Here is a 17,050-nt window from a genome sequence, read left to right as displayed (position 1 = left end):
TGGGAAACTACTGATTTCAATAATGTTGCTGTTGCTCTAAAAATGCCTGGAATTTTTCTGGAAACATCAAGCCAATTTACAAGTTCTGCTAGAAAAACCAGTAATTACTTTATAGTTATATTTCATATCTACTAATACTACTGTCCAGAAGGTAATCAAATGAGTCAGCCCAGACGACTTTGGTGAATATAATTTTTGCTAAAAGCCCCCAACAATAGGTCTTGCCCACTGAGATTCTTCAAAAAGAAAAGAGCAAGAATAAACTTTATTTTATGTAAATAAAGTAAAAATCAAAGAAAAGAAAAAGAAAGAACATTTCCAGGGAGGTTAGCACCACCACTTTTCACATACAATCCGTTTAGATATACACATTTTTTATACATTTGTTAAAAAGAGTAACATTATAGTCAAACAACATATAAAAACACAATGACTGATATTCATTAAATACACTTTTAAATATGTGTAGTTTACTATAAATCAATTACATCTGAATAAAATTTAAAGAATGAATTCTAAGTTTGCATTTTAGAAAAATACTAATAAAAATAGAAAATATCTACCAAATCAATAATACAAAGTGATATGAATTAAGGTAATTCAAAGGGCTTTAACTTTACCTTAAAGAATGAGCAATATGTTATTAGACAGGATCTTTCTAGGCCAGGAGAAACCAAGGCTTCAAGAGGAAATGAGATCGTTGAGGGCAGGAATTATACAAAAAACAGGCTGGAGGTCACAGTCTACAGGCAGGGAGAGCTAGCTAGGCTAAGGAATCTGAATATCACTGTAAGTCTAAGGGGGGCCACTGTTATGTTTCTGAGCTATCTTGGCAACACTGAACAAATAGCAGTGAGAGACACTGGAGTCTAGCAGTGGTAAGTGGAAACCAGAGTCTAGTGTGGTGGCAGAGAGAACTGAAAGGGAGACATTTTAAAGGATTTAGTGACAAACTGATATGAGGTCATAACACTAAAATTGATCCAGGTACTTACCTGAGTAAGCTCATAAGCTCTATAAGCCAAAAGTGATGTAATTCTATTGGCATTCTTCGACACATGACATTCATGCTTTGGTGTTGGGTCCAAAGCACTTTTATTTAATATAGATTCCAAACTTTTTACACCCATGGGGTCATATATACTCTTTATTTTACCCTAAAATACAGAAAACCTTTTAAGTCCACCAAAACCTAATTACTGACTGTATGACACTAACATTATAGAATAACTCTTTGAATATAGATTACCTATAACAACAGTTTTTTTCCTTTAATACCTGGTAATAAAGTAATACCCAACACTTTTTACTAATATCGAAGCAGTAAGAAAAAGTTAACCAAAAAAAAAAAAGCTTGTTTGAATTTAATACACGGAAATAAAAATTTTCTTCACAACACTTCACTAGCTTAAATAACATTATCAACATATTTCCCTCTCTTCAGTATTTTCTTTGGAAAAGAAAGCAAACTCTAAAGCTCAGAAAGCTCAGATTAAAGATGGCAAACCACTCTCAAAGTATCTTTATACACCAAACACAAGCAAGCACTGGTTTTTAATTCAATCAAACCCCTAAAGACAGGGTCGACTAAAATCCAAGTCAAATGCTGTCTTTGATATATGAAATGTAAAAGTTGAAATTACCTTCATTATTTTAAAAATAACAACATCGCCCACTGCCCCAGCTTCCAAAGGATTAGCTTGTAATAAATCAGCATACCTAGAAAGATAGACACCTAGCAAAGAGGGAAAAATTAAAGTTTTATTTTAATATGGACACAAATATAAAAAGTCCAAATATTTAACATAATAAGAGATAAAAGGTATGACACCTTTTTAAAAAAATGTAATGATAGCTGATATTTAACCAAAGCAAAAAATAAAACTAGAAAAAACATGAAAAACCAAATTTTTCAAAATCACTAGGACTAGACTAAGACATTAAAAAAAAAAAAATAACCCTTGTTTAATTGGAACTATGCAAAATCAGAAACAAAGGATAAAACTGGTTTTCATTGCAGAACCTGAAACTAGTCTCTCTTTCTGGGAACATGACAAAGCATACATGAATTTAATTATAAGGACAACAGCGAAATTAGATAATATATTTTTAAAGGGCAACTTAGTAGTAGGTAAATGAAAAAAGAAAAAAGATTACCCATGGAAGGACTGCCAAGAATTGTTATTTTGGACTGGCCCACCTGTAATCCTTTTTCACATATGCTCTGAACCTACATAAACAAAACATTTCATCTTATAGTCAATACATTAAAAATGTGAAAAGACAGTTTGTAAACTTGTTTTAAGTAAAATCCAAGCTTCTAAACTATATTTTTTTACATTACAGAAATTATACATATACATGCTAGTTTATGACTAAATATTAATGTGAAACTGACTTACACTTCCAATGTAACCATAGTTGGAATCTATTTTTGTTTATGCCAGGTCTGACATACACTCAAAATTCATGCCATTCATATATATAAATATCCCCTTTTAGAAAGAATTAGTACTGGCAAAGTATTTAAAGAGAAATTAACTCCACCTCAAAACATCTTCCATCAAAGGAGAAAAAATAGTTCCCAGCACATATAATCAGTAATATAGAAGAATCAGTAATATAGAAGATAACCTACTTTAATAAAGGAAAAATTATTTACTATCAAGCACATTCCAGGGGGGAAAATTAGGTTTGATCAAAGAAAAAATGAACATATTTGAAAAGCAAATTATAAAACAATGAAATACCTTGCACTAAGTCATTTTTTCCATTTATACATCAAAAAATTGTTAGTTTATAAAAATCAAGTGTATAGTATAACTGATTCACTTTGTTATAAAGCAGAAACTAACACACCATTGTAAAGCGATTATACTCCAATAAAGATGTTAAAAAAAAAAAATCAAGTGTATTGATTAATTGCAAATTTAGGTAACTTACAATGGAAGCACTTTCAAATTGTTTTTTATAAAATGGGTTCACTTACCTGATACCGATCAACCATCAGAAATGCATAGGATTCTGAAAGTTCTTTATCTAAACGACCATCAAACTTCAGTTCTCTTCGCTTTTCTGTAAACTAAATGAAATTAAATCTATAACAACTCCTTAGTATGTGATTATGTTTTTCAAGCTAAGAGTTTCAGGAATTTTATTTCAAAGAAATTCCAAATCAGCAATTCCCTGGCAGTCCAGTGGTTAGGACTCTGCGCTTCCACTGCTGGGGGCCTGGATTTGATCCCTGCCCAGGGAACTAAGATCCCACAAGCCACAAGGCATGGCAAAAAAAGAAAAAAAAAAAAAAATCCGTATCTACCAAAGTGGAAATTATCTTTTCTCTCCCTGTAATTTCTGCACTTCATTTTTTCCCATTATAATTGGCTCTTTATCCTTACAATATAGTCAAATAAGCATCTAGTGCTAAACAATTTTAACTAAATTTCTATTAAAATCTTACCACACTCCAACTCTCCCATAGATTTTTAAGTTCATTTTTTGATTATCTTTGGATCTCTCATTTTACCTGACACGGAACACTGCATATAGGTGGTTTAATAAATCTCTGTTTAATGACCAACTTCTAAACTATAAACTCAATTAGGACAAGGAAAAACGTTTCATTTCTTTACAATTATATTTTCAGTGCCAAGTACATAAGCCATGCTCCATACCCATTTCCAGGATAAAAGAGTGACTTGATCTAAGTACATCTGAACTGTAAGTCACCCTAAACTGCTGGCTTTCACTTTTAGATACAAGCAAATAGATATGGAGCCCATACCTAACAGATTTACATGCCATGTTCAGGCTATTACTGATCTTCAATAATATAATTAATGAATCTTTAAATTTTCATATAAAATTGACAAATAATCCCTATCATATCATGAAACCACATCAAACTACCAAGGTTTTAATTTCCTCTGGGAGCCAGTAACATTCATCCACTTTAGGGATCCTTTCAAAGTTAAATTCTCATAGCACTAGATTAACCAACCTATAAAAGTACAAAATTAATAGTATTTCATGTACATTAGAAAGCAATATACACATCAAATATTTCTAAACATCTCATTTGTATTACCTCAGGATTATTATGGCTTTTCCTAAATCAAAACTCAAAAAAGATTCTAATTTGTATATGAAACTTAAATTCACTATCTAACAGGCTCAACGATTCCCCTTTGTTCTCACTTTTTCACTAAGAATTTCTACTAATGATATTAAGATAATTCAATTACCAGGCAATAACTGGGGAAAAAATTAAGCATATCCTAAAAAAAAAAAAATACGTATTTTATTTCATTAACCTTCCAATTTAGACATAATATGCTCTTAGAGATTCCATTTAACTAACATACGCTTGAAAGAGCAAAAAGCCTTGTAATGAATTTACAATTAAGCCATTATACAATAAGCTAGCCCTATGCTTAAGATTCATTGTTAGTAAAAGAAGTTATCTTACACAATCACACGTTAATTTAACAGAACAGATAAATGTAGTGCAATATCAACAGTGTTTAGGGAAAACAACATGTCATTTAAAACTTGTTTTTCCCCTCCATAATTTGGCTTTCCTAAGAACTTTAGCATTTTTAAAGAAAAGGAAGAAAGTAAAACAAATTCCAGGCTATTAACTGGTTCTGAAGAATCTTACAAAAAGCACAATTTAAAACATACCTCCTGGACTTCCCTGGTGGCGCAGTGATTAAGAATCCACCCGCCAATGCAGGGGACACGGGTTCAAGCCCTGGTCCGGGAAGATCCCATATGCCACGGAGCAACTAGGCCCGTGAGCCACAACTAGCAAGCCTGTGCTCTAGAGCCCGTGAGCCACAACTACTGAGCCTGCATGCTGCAACTACTGAAGTCCGCACACCTAGAGCCCATGCTCTGCAACAAGAGAAGCTACTGCAGTGAGAAGCCTGCATACAGCAACGAAGAGTAGCCCCCGCTCGCCGAAACTAGAGAAAGCCCGCGTGCAGCAATGAAGACCCAACACAGCCAAAAATAAATAAAAATAAATAAATTAAAAAAAAAAAACAAAACATACCTCCTTTTCCAAAAGCTCATTATGTATCAAGCAAGCACGTCTGTAGTTAAAATTTGTTACTGAAGTTGGTTCAAGGTAAGATGAGTGGAGAATATTTAAAACATCTTCAAATTCCCGAGAGCCTGGAGTTAATGGCTGAAAAAGTGCTAAAATAAAAAACAGTATTAATTTTAAGATCCCATCTTAAAGGTAGTTTTTTATATTTTTGTGGCTTTGTTAATGTAACTTTTAAATAAAGTTAAAAAAAAAAGCATCAAGGCTATCTTATTTTGTGATATGCGAAAGAGATACTTATTAATTCATTGAAGAAAAAACTCTTCAGCAGTGAGCATCTGGCATTACACATGCAGAAAAGGAAGTTACAATTTTGCAAAACTTAGGGGATGCTACACTAGGCAACCTAAACTGCTTAAAGACGCTCATAAGAACCTGTGCACAAACTCAACTTGCCTCAACTCCTATTTTATGTTACATTTAGGTAGTATGTCTAGGACCATTTATTTCAGCAAATGAAATGCTTATGCCATAAGTAAAAGCATAAAAACATTTAAGACACTTAGCTGTCTATACAATAAAATGATTCTATCTGGTTTTTAATACTAAAGTTAGAATAAGATATGCTGCATCCATTAGCTTCTTGTATTACCAATATAAAGTAGGAGGATATTTACTATGAAAACTTGGTGAAATGGAAAGATGTGGAACTTTGGAGACAAACCAGGACACAAATATCAGGTCTAGCATTTACTGGCTTTGTGGGAGACCTTGGGTAAATCAATTACTTAACAAAACAAGCTCAGTACTTTCTTCAGTAAAAAGGAGAACTCCAGCTATCCTAATAACCACTATATGCCATACGGCACATAAGACAACACATGGAAAAGGCTCTAAGCACAGCACCTGGTGCAAAGTAAAAAAGTTTTTATTCCCCATTCCACCAACTACTGCACACTCCCTTTAATTTTTAAAATATTTAAGTCAAATATACAAGTTGTTCTTCAAACAGTAGCCTAATAACCTCAAATTTCCACTTTACGCATGAAATAATTTAACTTATAAATTTCAAACATCAAGTCTATATATGTACCTTCCCCAAACCAAAAGGAACCACTTATTTTTCACTGTAGATAGAAGTATCCATAGAACTTATGTTATATGCTATTACCTTAATTTCTTTCAAGATACTATATATAGTCAATAAATGTCATTCAAAATACTTTTAGGCCACTATTGAAAGCAGTGTTCTACTTGTACATACTCTCAAAGGTACTAGAGAGCAGCTGTTTTTACTGTATTCCCTATAATGTCAAATGACATATCCATTCATCCACCAAACCATGTATATATTACAAAAGTGCCTGTAAAAATGTAGCTTTCAATGAGAGAATGTATATAGAACAAATGATTCCCACTACTTTGGAATTGCACACTAAAAAAGGTGCCAGTGGGGATAAAATCAACATACTTATAATAATGCAATAAAGACAGTAGGAGTAAGCAGGAAAAAAAACACTCAAAAAGAACTAAAGAACTACTAAACACAGAGTGTCCTATAATAAAATTTATAGCAGATGGATATACTCAATAATCTATTGATTGTAAGCTCCATGAGAGGAGGAACTATATCTGCCTTGTTCATTACTCTATCTTTTCTTGGGGCACTGGCCGCAAGTTGAATGACTGAGTAAGTGAGTGAAGATGAGAATAAACTTTGTCAAGATTTTTTTATATTGAATACAAATATATTCTAAACTACCAAAATATGACTGTTGTCATTTTAAATTAGGTGTCAAAAATTCTACCATTCAGTGATATATAAAACAAAATGAAAGCTCAAAAAACAGAGAAATCCATTCTCTCAATTCAAATCTGTTTTATAGAATACAGTAGGAGAAAACGTTTTATCTTTGTGTCTGTCCCCAACTAAACTGGAAAATTTTGTGAGGGAAAACAGCATGTAGAATAGTTTTCATAGGCTTTCACATCCAAAATGAGCCAAGCATGATTCTTAAAGTTGGGTTTTATGTATGATTGATTTTTATGTTTCTAAACTAACAAGTGACTTCAGGTATCTAAAGATGTGCCAAAAAGAAGTATCAAAAGAAGTAGCTTTAAATTTCTATGAAATTTTACAATCTACAAAATGAAATCATTTTCCTTAGCTAAGCTATTCCAACACTATTTCCACTGTCAATCTAACCAAAGTGAAAGATTCGAGTTAAATCATATAAACTTATATAGAAATTAACTTTCAAATTATTCTCAAAAAAGTACTTAACATTTCTGTTTCATTCCAAAGCAATGTCCTAGAGTCACCTCAAGTAGTACTCAAGTAGACTGCCAGTGTGAAAAAAATTCTTGTGAATAAAAATACAGAAAAAGGTGCAAGATTTTAGGTCTAACAATACCTGTGTCCTATTAGGTATTTTATATTTCAAATACCTCACTTGGCTTTACTAGTTAGGCCAAAGTTATAATTTCTAGTTTTTCTTCCCAATTATCAATTTCTATAAGAATAAAATTATGCTGTAACTATTTTTAAAGATTTCAAGTCAATGTGCTGGTAACAGTAGTTTAGAAATATAACCAGTTCATGTTCTGAATGTGCATTCCCTGGTGGTCTATTTTGTCCTTAATCATCCTCTAAAGGACATACCTGATCAACACATCCTGTCACTTCTTTTAAAGAAAACATATACACATCACAGTATTATGGGTCATCATTTGAGGCAATAATAATAAATAAACCTGTAACTACCCGTAGGGGAACAGAACATTTTATATATTTATCATCCATTTCACATAAGGAAGTCAGAATCCTGTTCTCTGGATTCTGACAATTTTTGAATCTAACAATTAGTGGCTCATTATTCCTTTTCAGGTACTGTACTAAAAGCTTTATATGCATTATCTCATTTAATCATCGAAACCACCCTATGAAGTTCATTATGCCCATTTCACAAATGAAACTGAGCTAACAGTTAACTTGGCCCAAGGTTAATACGTGAATAGGGCAGGTGTGAATTCAAAATCAGGCTCCCTAGCTGCAAATCTTGTTTCCTGAACTATAAGTAAAAGATGTATGTGGGTGTATAAGTGCTGAAACAAATCATTACAAGAGCTGGAAAAACAGAATTGTTTCCTTATTTTAGACCAAGAAATTATATTAGCTATATGGAAATTAGCAATAAAAGAATTTGATGTCTAGAATGCTCTTTCTACCCTCTTATGTCTTCTTTTGAATCTCATTTCTTAGTATTTTTCTCATTTAGTGCATTTAACAGGGCCAAAAGCCATAACTCACACCCTTTTTTTGGTTTATAAAGGTTAACAGCAGTCGTAATAATTCTTCCAGACATTAATATATACTTTTGCTTATTTACAGTGCTTCCATCAAATTCATGTCAGAAAGATAGTTACTGAGTTGATTTCTGATAATTCACAAGGCTTTTCTATTGACAAAACTGATAATAGAAGTGTTTTCATCATTTTTTTTTTCTCTTTTGTCCACACTGCATGGCATGCAGGATCTTAGTTCCCCAACCAGGGATCAAACCTGTGCCCCCTGCAGTGGAAGCACGAAGTCTTAACCATTAGACCATCATGGGGGGGCCCTTTTATAGATGTGTTTTTATGAGGTTCAAGAAAAGATTTAGAAAGGCACTTGGAGATTTATAATTCAAATGAGGAAACTGACTGTATCACAGAACCACAACTAGAACTGAGTATTTTATATTACTGGTAGCATACAAAACATACTAAGAATTAAATGTTAAATTTAAGCAGCTGGAATAGACATAAAATTAAGGTCACCAAATAGTAGCTTTCTTAGTCAAAGGAACATTTTTCCTCAACTACTTTTACCAACTCATTTAGTGTCAATGCCACTCTTTGTGTTTGTATTGTTTATGTGTATATGTAAAAAAAAAAAAATCATAAGTGTAAAAACAAGCTAAACTTTTAAAAAAAGATGGACCAGTGTTATCAAAATATACCAAGGGAAATTCCAAAATATACATTCCAATTTAAAGTAATTCACGGAAGAAAAGGAAATAGCAAAAAGTAGACTGCGGATCTCATTGGTCTGCAATTCTCTCTGAATCCATCTCTCTGATATCTATGGATATTAATGACTAAAATACAATGAATATCCATTTGTTCCTCATGATAATTTAGACATTTTAAAAATCATTTTTCTTCAGTCTAATAAAATTACTACAGACATAATACTGTAGGAATGGGTGGTTCATCTCTACTCATGATTGAACATAGTGCAGAATCAGGAATAAACATTCTAGCAGAGATCTAGAGAGATAACAAATATGAAACTTGACTTTTTTTGGACTGGGGAATATGTCAAAGAAAGTTTTACCTCCATTACTTAGAATTTATATGCGCCTATCAAACGTTTTATGTGGATGACTGGATTCTGCCTGTACATTCCTGCTCAGATTTACTTCTATGTAGGGAAAACTGTGGTACTTAGAACCAAGCCATTCATATACCACTACCAGAACATCATGCAAATTTCCTTAAGAGACTCAACCCCAAAGTCCTCAAAAAGACAACTCCAAATTTTGTGGGAAAAGATGGGGATTTGGGAGGAGAATTGGCCTTTAATTTTCCTGAACTAGACCAGTATGGATGCAGGTGCGTAAGAGCATTTAGTTTGCGATGCACCTGCATGAGATGCAGATGCATGAGAGCAATTAATCTTGTGCCCTACATAAAGTATTAACCAATAAACATTTTCCAGAAAGTGAATCATTACTACTTCATTTCCCAAGACCTTTGGAGGGAAAAATTATATCAAATACAATTACTGATTTTAATTTACTTTTGATGACTTACACTATCAGATTTTAGAGTAAAAGAAGGCAATAGTGAAACATCTACTGACAAAGTGCAATTCCACAATTTGGTTAAATGTAACAGTGACTCCTTACAGTACAGAAAGTAGCCCAGCCAATAAGTAAACAGAATAGCACATAGATCACAAAGAGTAAAATCTTACTCTTCCAGTCAACAGATCACTTAATCTGTGAGTACTGATTAAATGTGTTAATTTTCTAATGAATATAATTTCTGAATCTCAAAATTCCCCAGGGATGAAGACATACTAAACATCACTAAATTTAATAGCTGTTAAAAAAATTTTTTTTAAGTGAACTAAAACTTTCCTACAATAAAAAATAAGAAGTACTCTACACCTAGGTGCAAATTCCAACTCCACGATTTATTAGCTGTGTAACCTTGGGCAAGTTATTTACCTCAGTAGTTCAGTTTCCTCATCTGTAAAATGGGAATAGTACCTACCACATAGGATTACTGAGATTTAGTTAGTACATATAAACTGCTTAGAACAATGCCTGTAACTTATTAAGCACTATAAAGTGTTTGCCAATATTAATTAGAATGGCAGTATTTTGGATATTATGCTACTGTGAAGACCAATAAAAGAACTGAGTCAAGTTATACTCACAAAGGTTTACCTTTAAGCTACCAAAAACATGAGTCCTAATCTTAAATTTCACTGGAAAAGCAGTCACAAGCAAAGGTCTGCCATATTAAAATACAAATGCAACAGAACCTTTGATACTGAAAAGTTCAAGCAGAGTGATCTACTGAAAATGATCTAATATTCATGATAAAAGACTCAGATGACCACACCACTAATACCTAGCCAAATCCTATACATAAAGTGATACCTTTCAAGTCTTCCAAGAGGAGATTATCTTGGGATCAAGTGTGAAACTAGCAGTACCTGCCGCACTGTTTCTGATAAAGCATTTTTTTAATGAAAAGTTATATTTTTCTATTAAATTCTATCACCAAGTATTAACTCCTTTCAGGTTGGACAGGATGAAGTCCATGATGGTAAAAAGCTGCTTATTTAAGTTTTAAAATTGCTATTTAGATCGCTATTGCACTATTTGAACAGCTGCTGCTCAGTGTACAAATATTTAGACAAGTTAAAAATTACTCACTTTCACTAAACATGAAAAAAGTCCACTGTGTTATATTTTCCTTACCAAAACGTCCCTAAGAGGAGAAAGGTAACAAATTTCCCCCAAAGAAGCATCAGGCTCAGGGGAGAAAACAAAAACAACTAGGTTTTGTATTTCCTAATTCCTCAATTATTATCTACTTTTAATGTGTTCAAATGAAGTCTATTTTACAGCAACCTCTGGATTTATCTAATTTAAAAAAAAAACAACACACATGCAAACAGTGCCTTTCAACATTTCCTAGTGCCCTCCCACATTTCAACCCAAATGGGTTTTATGCCAATTTCCTGGTCCTATCAAAAATTAAAAGGAGGTACCTCATGCTTTGTTTTGCTTAAAACCCTAAAAAAACGGACTTCAAAACTGTATCAAGCTAAAAAATTTTTTAAAAAGAAAAAAATTCAACCTCCTACTTTGATCCTATAACCAGAGCCCATCTGAATCTACTTCCAACCTATTCTCTACCAATTGATAACTTAGGATGAAATCTAATTTTCCTCATATAGACTATACATCTTAACTAAACCAAAAGGATTGATAAACTTGACCTTTACAAGAATTCTCTTGAACCCTAAAATGTACTACATTAACTCACTTAAAAGATACTTCTAGAAACATTCTGCATGCTAGTGGACAAAAGGTAACTTCATCTTTCTCAACATGGTTTCTCACACCAAGGATTTCCCTGGCTTTATCATCCAAATAGAAATTAACAATTTGACTTTATTTGTATCTTACTGACAGAAGGCTAACAATTTCAGGTGTGCAAATGTAGCTGGTTATGCACATGGCAAGAGGAAGCACATGCTTCATTCAAGAGTCTCTTTACCAAGATTCAAGATACAAATAAAAAACGTTTTCCGCAAATAAGAAAATTCCTATTACTTTCCAAAGTAAATATGAAAAACGGAACCACGCACTAAAACAAAAAGAGGCTTTAAATTGACTAAATCCAGAGTATCCCAAATCACTGGACAGTCAAAAATTGTTTTCTAAGAATTGAAAACGATAATTTCCTCCATTAGAAAGGTGTCACAATACGGCATTAAGTTTTAAAAAGGTAACGTACTTCATTTAACTGTTCCCATATTGGTTCCAAAAACCAGACTGGACTTTTAAATTTTTTTCTGAAGTTCTCTCATCTGCAAGATCAAGTTGGTGACTCTTGGGCATAAGCTGACCTCTATTTTTTTCCATAGGGAAATTACTGCACCAAGAACCTACCTTCCCAAGCTTCTCAAATACAAGAAAAAAACATACTAAAATTGGATTTAGAGAGAGCCCTATCTAGCGCTTCAAAAACGAGAAAAAAAAATCTACATGGAAATGAAGTGTGATGGAAAACAGCAGTGTGCATGAATCACATCTAACGGAGATGTCTAAACAAGGGAAGACGCTGACATCGAGCAAATTTCAAGTAGACGCATAGAGCTGAAGAATTTCCACAGGGAGAAGCACTTGTGGTCCTCTCAACGCAGTGGCCTTGGAGAAAGCCCCAGAATCCATGGCCACGGGTTATTTCCACAGTGAGACTTCTCAGAAGCATCCTTAGGAGGACACATCAGCTTCTCTGCCTTCAGGGGCTGGGAGGGAGGGGCGCCGAGCACCATCTTTCCTCTCTGGGAGCTGCAGCCTTACGGACAAGCTTCAAACCTGAGCTACTTCCAACTTCCACGGGGAGAGGGGGAGCAGGGAGCGTGGTTCCACCGCTTTCCTCTCGCACCAAGCGCAGCAGCTGGGCGGCCGTGGCAGTGCGGGGAGAGGCGGCTGGCGCTGCATGCGTGTTTACGTGTCTCGGATGGGTGTGGGAAGGAGATAGAGAGGTTCTAATGAAAAGATGGAGGGGAGAGAGAAAGAGGGGTTGGGAAAAAGGGGAAGCACCACCTTTCTTTTCTCTGCTCTTCCTGGGGATCTGAAAACTCCTCCTAACGGGTCTTTCGGGCTCTTCGGGGCCTTTGGGCAGAGCGGCCGCGCCCGCCTCACGGGAGTCCTGAGGCTGCTCGTGGCAGAGACTCGGGGCGGCCTCGGCAGCCGCGGTCTCCTCAGGCCCGGTGCCGCCGCCGGGCTCCGCGACGCTGACGCCGCCGCCATTTTGTGGGGAGGACTCAAGCTCCGGAAGCGCCTGCTTCATCTCGTCGTCTCCGCCGCCGCCGCCACTTTCCCAGCTCGCGTCCGTCGGCGGAGAGGCCTCCGCCTCCGCAGCAGTCGCCATCGCGCCGGCGTGAGGAGCGCCGGGAAGCTTCTGCCTATAAGGTCGACGGGGGTGGGGGGAAGGGGTGGCGGGCCAGCTTCGCCGCCGAGCTGCTCTCAGCCCACCCACCCCCTTCCCCCCCGTGGCCGCTGGCCGCTATCCCGACCCAGCAGCCTCTCGGGGGCCCCAAAGCGGGCGCCCCAACCGTGCGGCCCGGCCCCAAGAACCGCTCCTCGCTCGAGCAGTTCTTCTGCCGGCCCCCACCACTCAACGTGCTGGCGTCGGGGCCGGGAGGGGGCGGGGCCATCTCGGAGAGCTCCACCAATGGGGGCGCGGCGCCCGCCTTCGCGGGTGCGGACAGACAGCGCCGGGGGGCGGAGCCTTGGGGCGCCGGAGCCCGCCAAAAGGGGCGACCGCAACGCCCGGAGAGTACCTCGACGCCGCGGCCGGCTGCGGGGTGGATGGGCCTCAGGACGAGCTGCGAGTTCCCGGAGCACGCTCGGCCAGTGTTGCAGGCGAGGGAGGCGCGCTGCGCCAGGTCCCGGGAACGCAGGCGTCGCCTGTTTCCGGGCAAGATTACCCGGCTTCTCCGCGCACGATTCACATCGGCCAGGACAGGACAGAGGCAGTGGTTGTGGGACGATCTCGGCTTTGTGAAATATTTACGTGCCTATAAAGGCCTGGAGTGGCGATAAGAGAGTGGGCTGCAGCGATAAGAGCGTGAAAGCGTCGGGGGCCCGCTTCAGCGACCTGCAGTTCCCACCGGATCTTGCATCTTTACAATAGATTACTCCCACCCTCCCCCTTCTTTTATCTAGAAGGGTTAGAACCAGTGGCACGCCTCCAGCAAACAGTCGATACCTTGGTCCTTTGATTTGATTTCATAGCCTAATGTTAACAGGATTTGGTTCTGGGGAGCTTGAGGAGAGAGGGGCTGCTGGCTTTTAGATTTTCTTTTGGTGTTTCAGTTTTCCTCAAGCGCGTGTGTATTAAAGAAAAATAGAAACGTCTGCAGCCACGTTAAAAAATATACAGCAAGCGATCGCTTTCTCTTAAAACAACTTGACAGTCAAGTAGAAGGCCTTTAAAATAGCTTACACTGATTAGGTTGAAACTATTTATTTGGGTTATGGTGAATACAGAAAATAATATTTCTTGGGTCCTTTCTATACGCTAGGCACTGGACAAAACGATTTACGTATACTATGTACATTTAATCCTCACAACAGATGTTAGGAAGATACTATTATGCACAATTTAAAATAAGGGTTGCAATTAGGAGTATGGGATTAATAGAAACACCACTGTAAAACAACAAGGATTTACTGTATAGCACATGGAATTGTGTTCAATATCTTGTAATAACCTATTATAGAAAAGAATCTGTAAACCAACTATAGTTAAATAAAAAATAAAATAAGTATTGCAAGATATAGAACAAATTAACAAAATGAGAATTTGAAGCCAGGTCTGTTTAACTCCAAATAAAGTACTTGCCCTTGACTGCTTCTCTTAAGACCTAATCTTCACAGCAGCTCTGTACCTTTATGCATTTTATGTATGGAGAAATGAGGATTGACATTTTGCTCCATCTCTAAGCAGTAGAATAAGGATTGGGACCCAGACCTCAATTTTCAAACTCCAGGAGTTGACTGACCAAACCTATAATTATAATAAAACCCTAGGCGTTGCCACGTGGCTGCTACTTAAAGAGCATTCCCAACGGCAATGGCAAAATTGGATTCCAGTGTCCTGTGATAAATATCATACCTGTTTAACAACTAATAGGAAAAGCTAATCATGACTTGCCCAACCTATTTGAATCAGTAAGTCATAGGAAAGTATAAAACAATTATTCCTTTTAGTAAATAGTTAATATAAAAACATTTTAAAATACTGATGAAAACACTAGGGCCATGTTGAGGCAAAATGCTACATTATTTTAAGTTAAAAGTTACCCTCGAAATTTGGAGGAAGAGGATTTACTTGATAGTAGAGGCTATCAGAAACACAGGTGTTGGGGTCTCCAAAGGGTAACTCTGTTGTTGGTTCATTAAAGGCATTTCTAAAAACTCATTTTTATCAGATTAAAGATAAGTAGGAACAACTGCATACTGGTGCCACTACTCAGCTAAGGCTTTCCTCATTTGGTCAGCAAAAGCCAGCTTAACTCAGAAGGTAGAAGTCCTAGGATATGTATAAGGCAAACACACCAGTTGGTGATAAAGAGTACCTAAAACTAAGGCCAGAGAGAACCATTAGTCTTCCACAGAAACAGAATCTTAAATTCGGTGAGGATAAAATTTTTCTTCATTCCAAGTCATTTATTTTTTTTTAATTTTAAATGAATTCAGTATTATTCCTTATAAGGTATAAGAGGATTGGGAAGCTCTAATATATAATTTTAACTATATATTCAATTATTGTAGATTAAAAAGTTTAGGTTCAGCTGGATAACATTACTACTATTCAGTATTAGAAATATTTTTCAGTTGTTTATTGGGGGCTAAGCACTGCTGTGTGCTGAAGATATAATTCTGAAGCAAAGGGACATGGGTACCTCTTTCACGTTTACAGTTCATCAGAAAATATGTCTAAAACTAGAATCTATGGGGATGGCTAAGCGGAGACCTAAAAGTTAAGAATCAGCTACAGGAAAGGGATAGAGGGGGCATAAACTTGCTATCTCAGGAACACTAACACACACAGTGAGATACAGAGGGTATCCAGATATGTGTTTATATACATGTATGCATATAGATATCCAGTACATGGGGATGGGGGTTCAAGGGGAGGAGCTACCACTGATACACAAGGTTCTGAAGCAAGAGCTACCAAAGGTTAAAGATATAAAAGCTACCTTGGGGACTTCCCTGGTGGTCCAGTGGTATAAAGAATCTGCCCTGCAATGCAGGGGACTCGGGTTCAATCCCTGGTCAGGGAACTAAGATCCCACATGCTGGGGGGCAACTCAGCCTGCACGCCATAACTACTGAGCTTGTGCGCCTCAAGTAGAACCCACGTGCCGCAAAGTACAGAGCCCACGCGCCCTGGAGCCTGCTCGCCATAACTAGAGAAGAGAAAGCCCACAGACCACAAGTAGAGAGAAGCCCATGCGCCACAACAAAGAGCCATGCACTGCAATGAAAGATCCTGCGTGCCGCAACTAAGACCCAACACAGCCAAAAATACATTAAATAATAATTTTAAAAATTAAAAAATAAAATAAAACCTACATTGTCCCCTACCCTAAGTAATGGACAAAACAACAACACAAGGAAAACTAGAGAACAATGAGATAGTATATAATTAAATATGCAGGGACCACAATTGCCTTTTTAAATTGGAAACACAAAAATAATCCAGTTCAACTCTTCATTTTAAAAATAGGAAAAGACAGTGGACCAAGATCACATAGCAGGCTAGTAAGAAGAGTCAACATTCATTGAGCACTTTCTGTGTGCCAGGCACTGGTATTAGGAGTGTTACATGTATTGAATCATTAATCCCCACAAAAAGTATTAATGCTATCCATATTTTACAGATAAGGAAACTGAGACAGAGGGGTTATTTAACTTTCTTATGGTCATTTCAGTTTTAAGTGGCAGAACCAAGATTCTAACCCGGGCAGTCTGCCTTCAAAGCCCATGCTCTTAATAACCACCCTAGGCTAACCTCTCTTGTTAGTAGCAAAACAAAGTCCAGAACTCAGTGCATTTTCCACTATGCAATTTCACCTCTCTTCCTCAAACAGTACTATAAAAGACAGGATATAAAATATTATAACTCAGCAAT

The 17,050-nt window shown here is 36.8% G+C and overlaps 1 protein-coding gene across 7 annotated transcripts in view; it reads right to left on the bottom strand.

Moving 5' to 3' along the window:
• The window catches only part of TASOR (transcription activation suppressor), a 48,517-nt gene extending 34,974 nt beyond the window's left edge, over positions 1-13,543 (bottom strand). For all 7 annotated transcript variants that reach the window (XM_007192279.2, XM_007192281.2, XM_007192280.2 and 4 more), the window contains exons 1-6: positions 12,949-13,543; positions 5,057-5,202; positions 2,990-3,082; positions 2,158-2,230; positions 1,644-1,735; positions 996-1,157 (exon numbers count right to left, since the gene is read on the bottom strand). In XM_007192279.2, coding sequence (XP_007192341.1) covers positions 996-1,157; positions 1,644-1,735; positions 2,158-2,230; positions 2,990-3,082; positions 5,057-5,202; positions 12,949-13,276 — 894 coding nt within the window. In that variant the 5' untranslated portion in view covers positions 13,277-13,543. The remainder of the gene's footprint in view (positions 1-995; positions 1,158-1,643; positions 1,736-2,157; positions 2,231-2,989; positions 3,083-5,056; positions 5,203-12,948) is intronic.
• Between the last annotated feature and the right edge of the window lie 3,507 nt (positions 13,544-17,050).

The sequence above is a fragment of the Balaenoptera acutorostrata genome, chromosome 10 (assembly GCF_949987535.1).
Source record: "Balaenoptera acutorostrata chromosome 10, mBalAcu1.1, whole genome shotgun sequence".
NCBI classification, from domain to species: Eukaryota; Metazoa; Chordata; class Mammalia; order Artiodactyla; family Balaenopteridae; genus Balaenoptera; species Balaenoptera acutorostrata.
The sequence above is the reverse complement of the archived record's forward strand: the minus strand, read 5'-3'. Positions and strand labels throughout refer to the sequence as shown.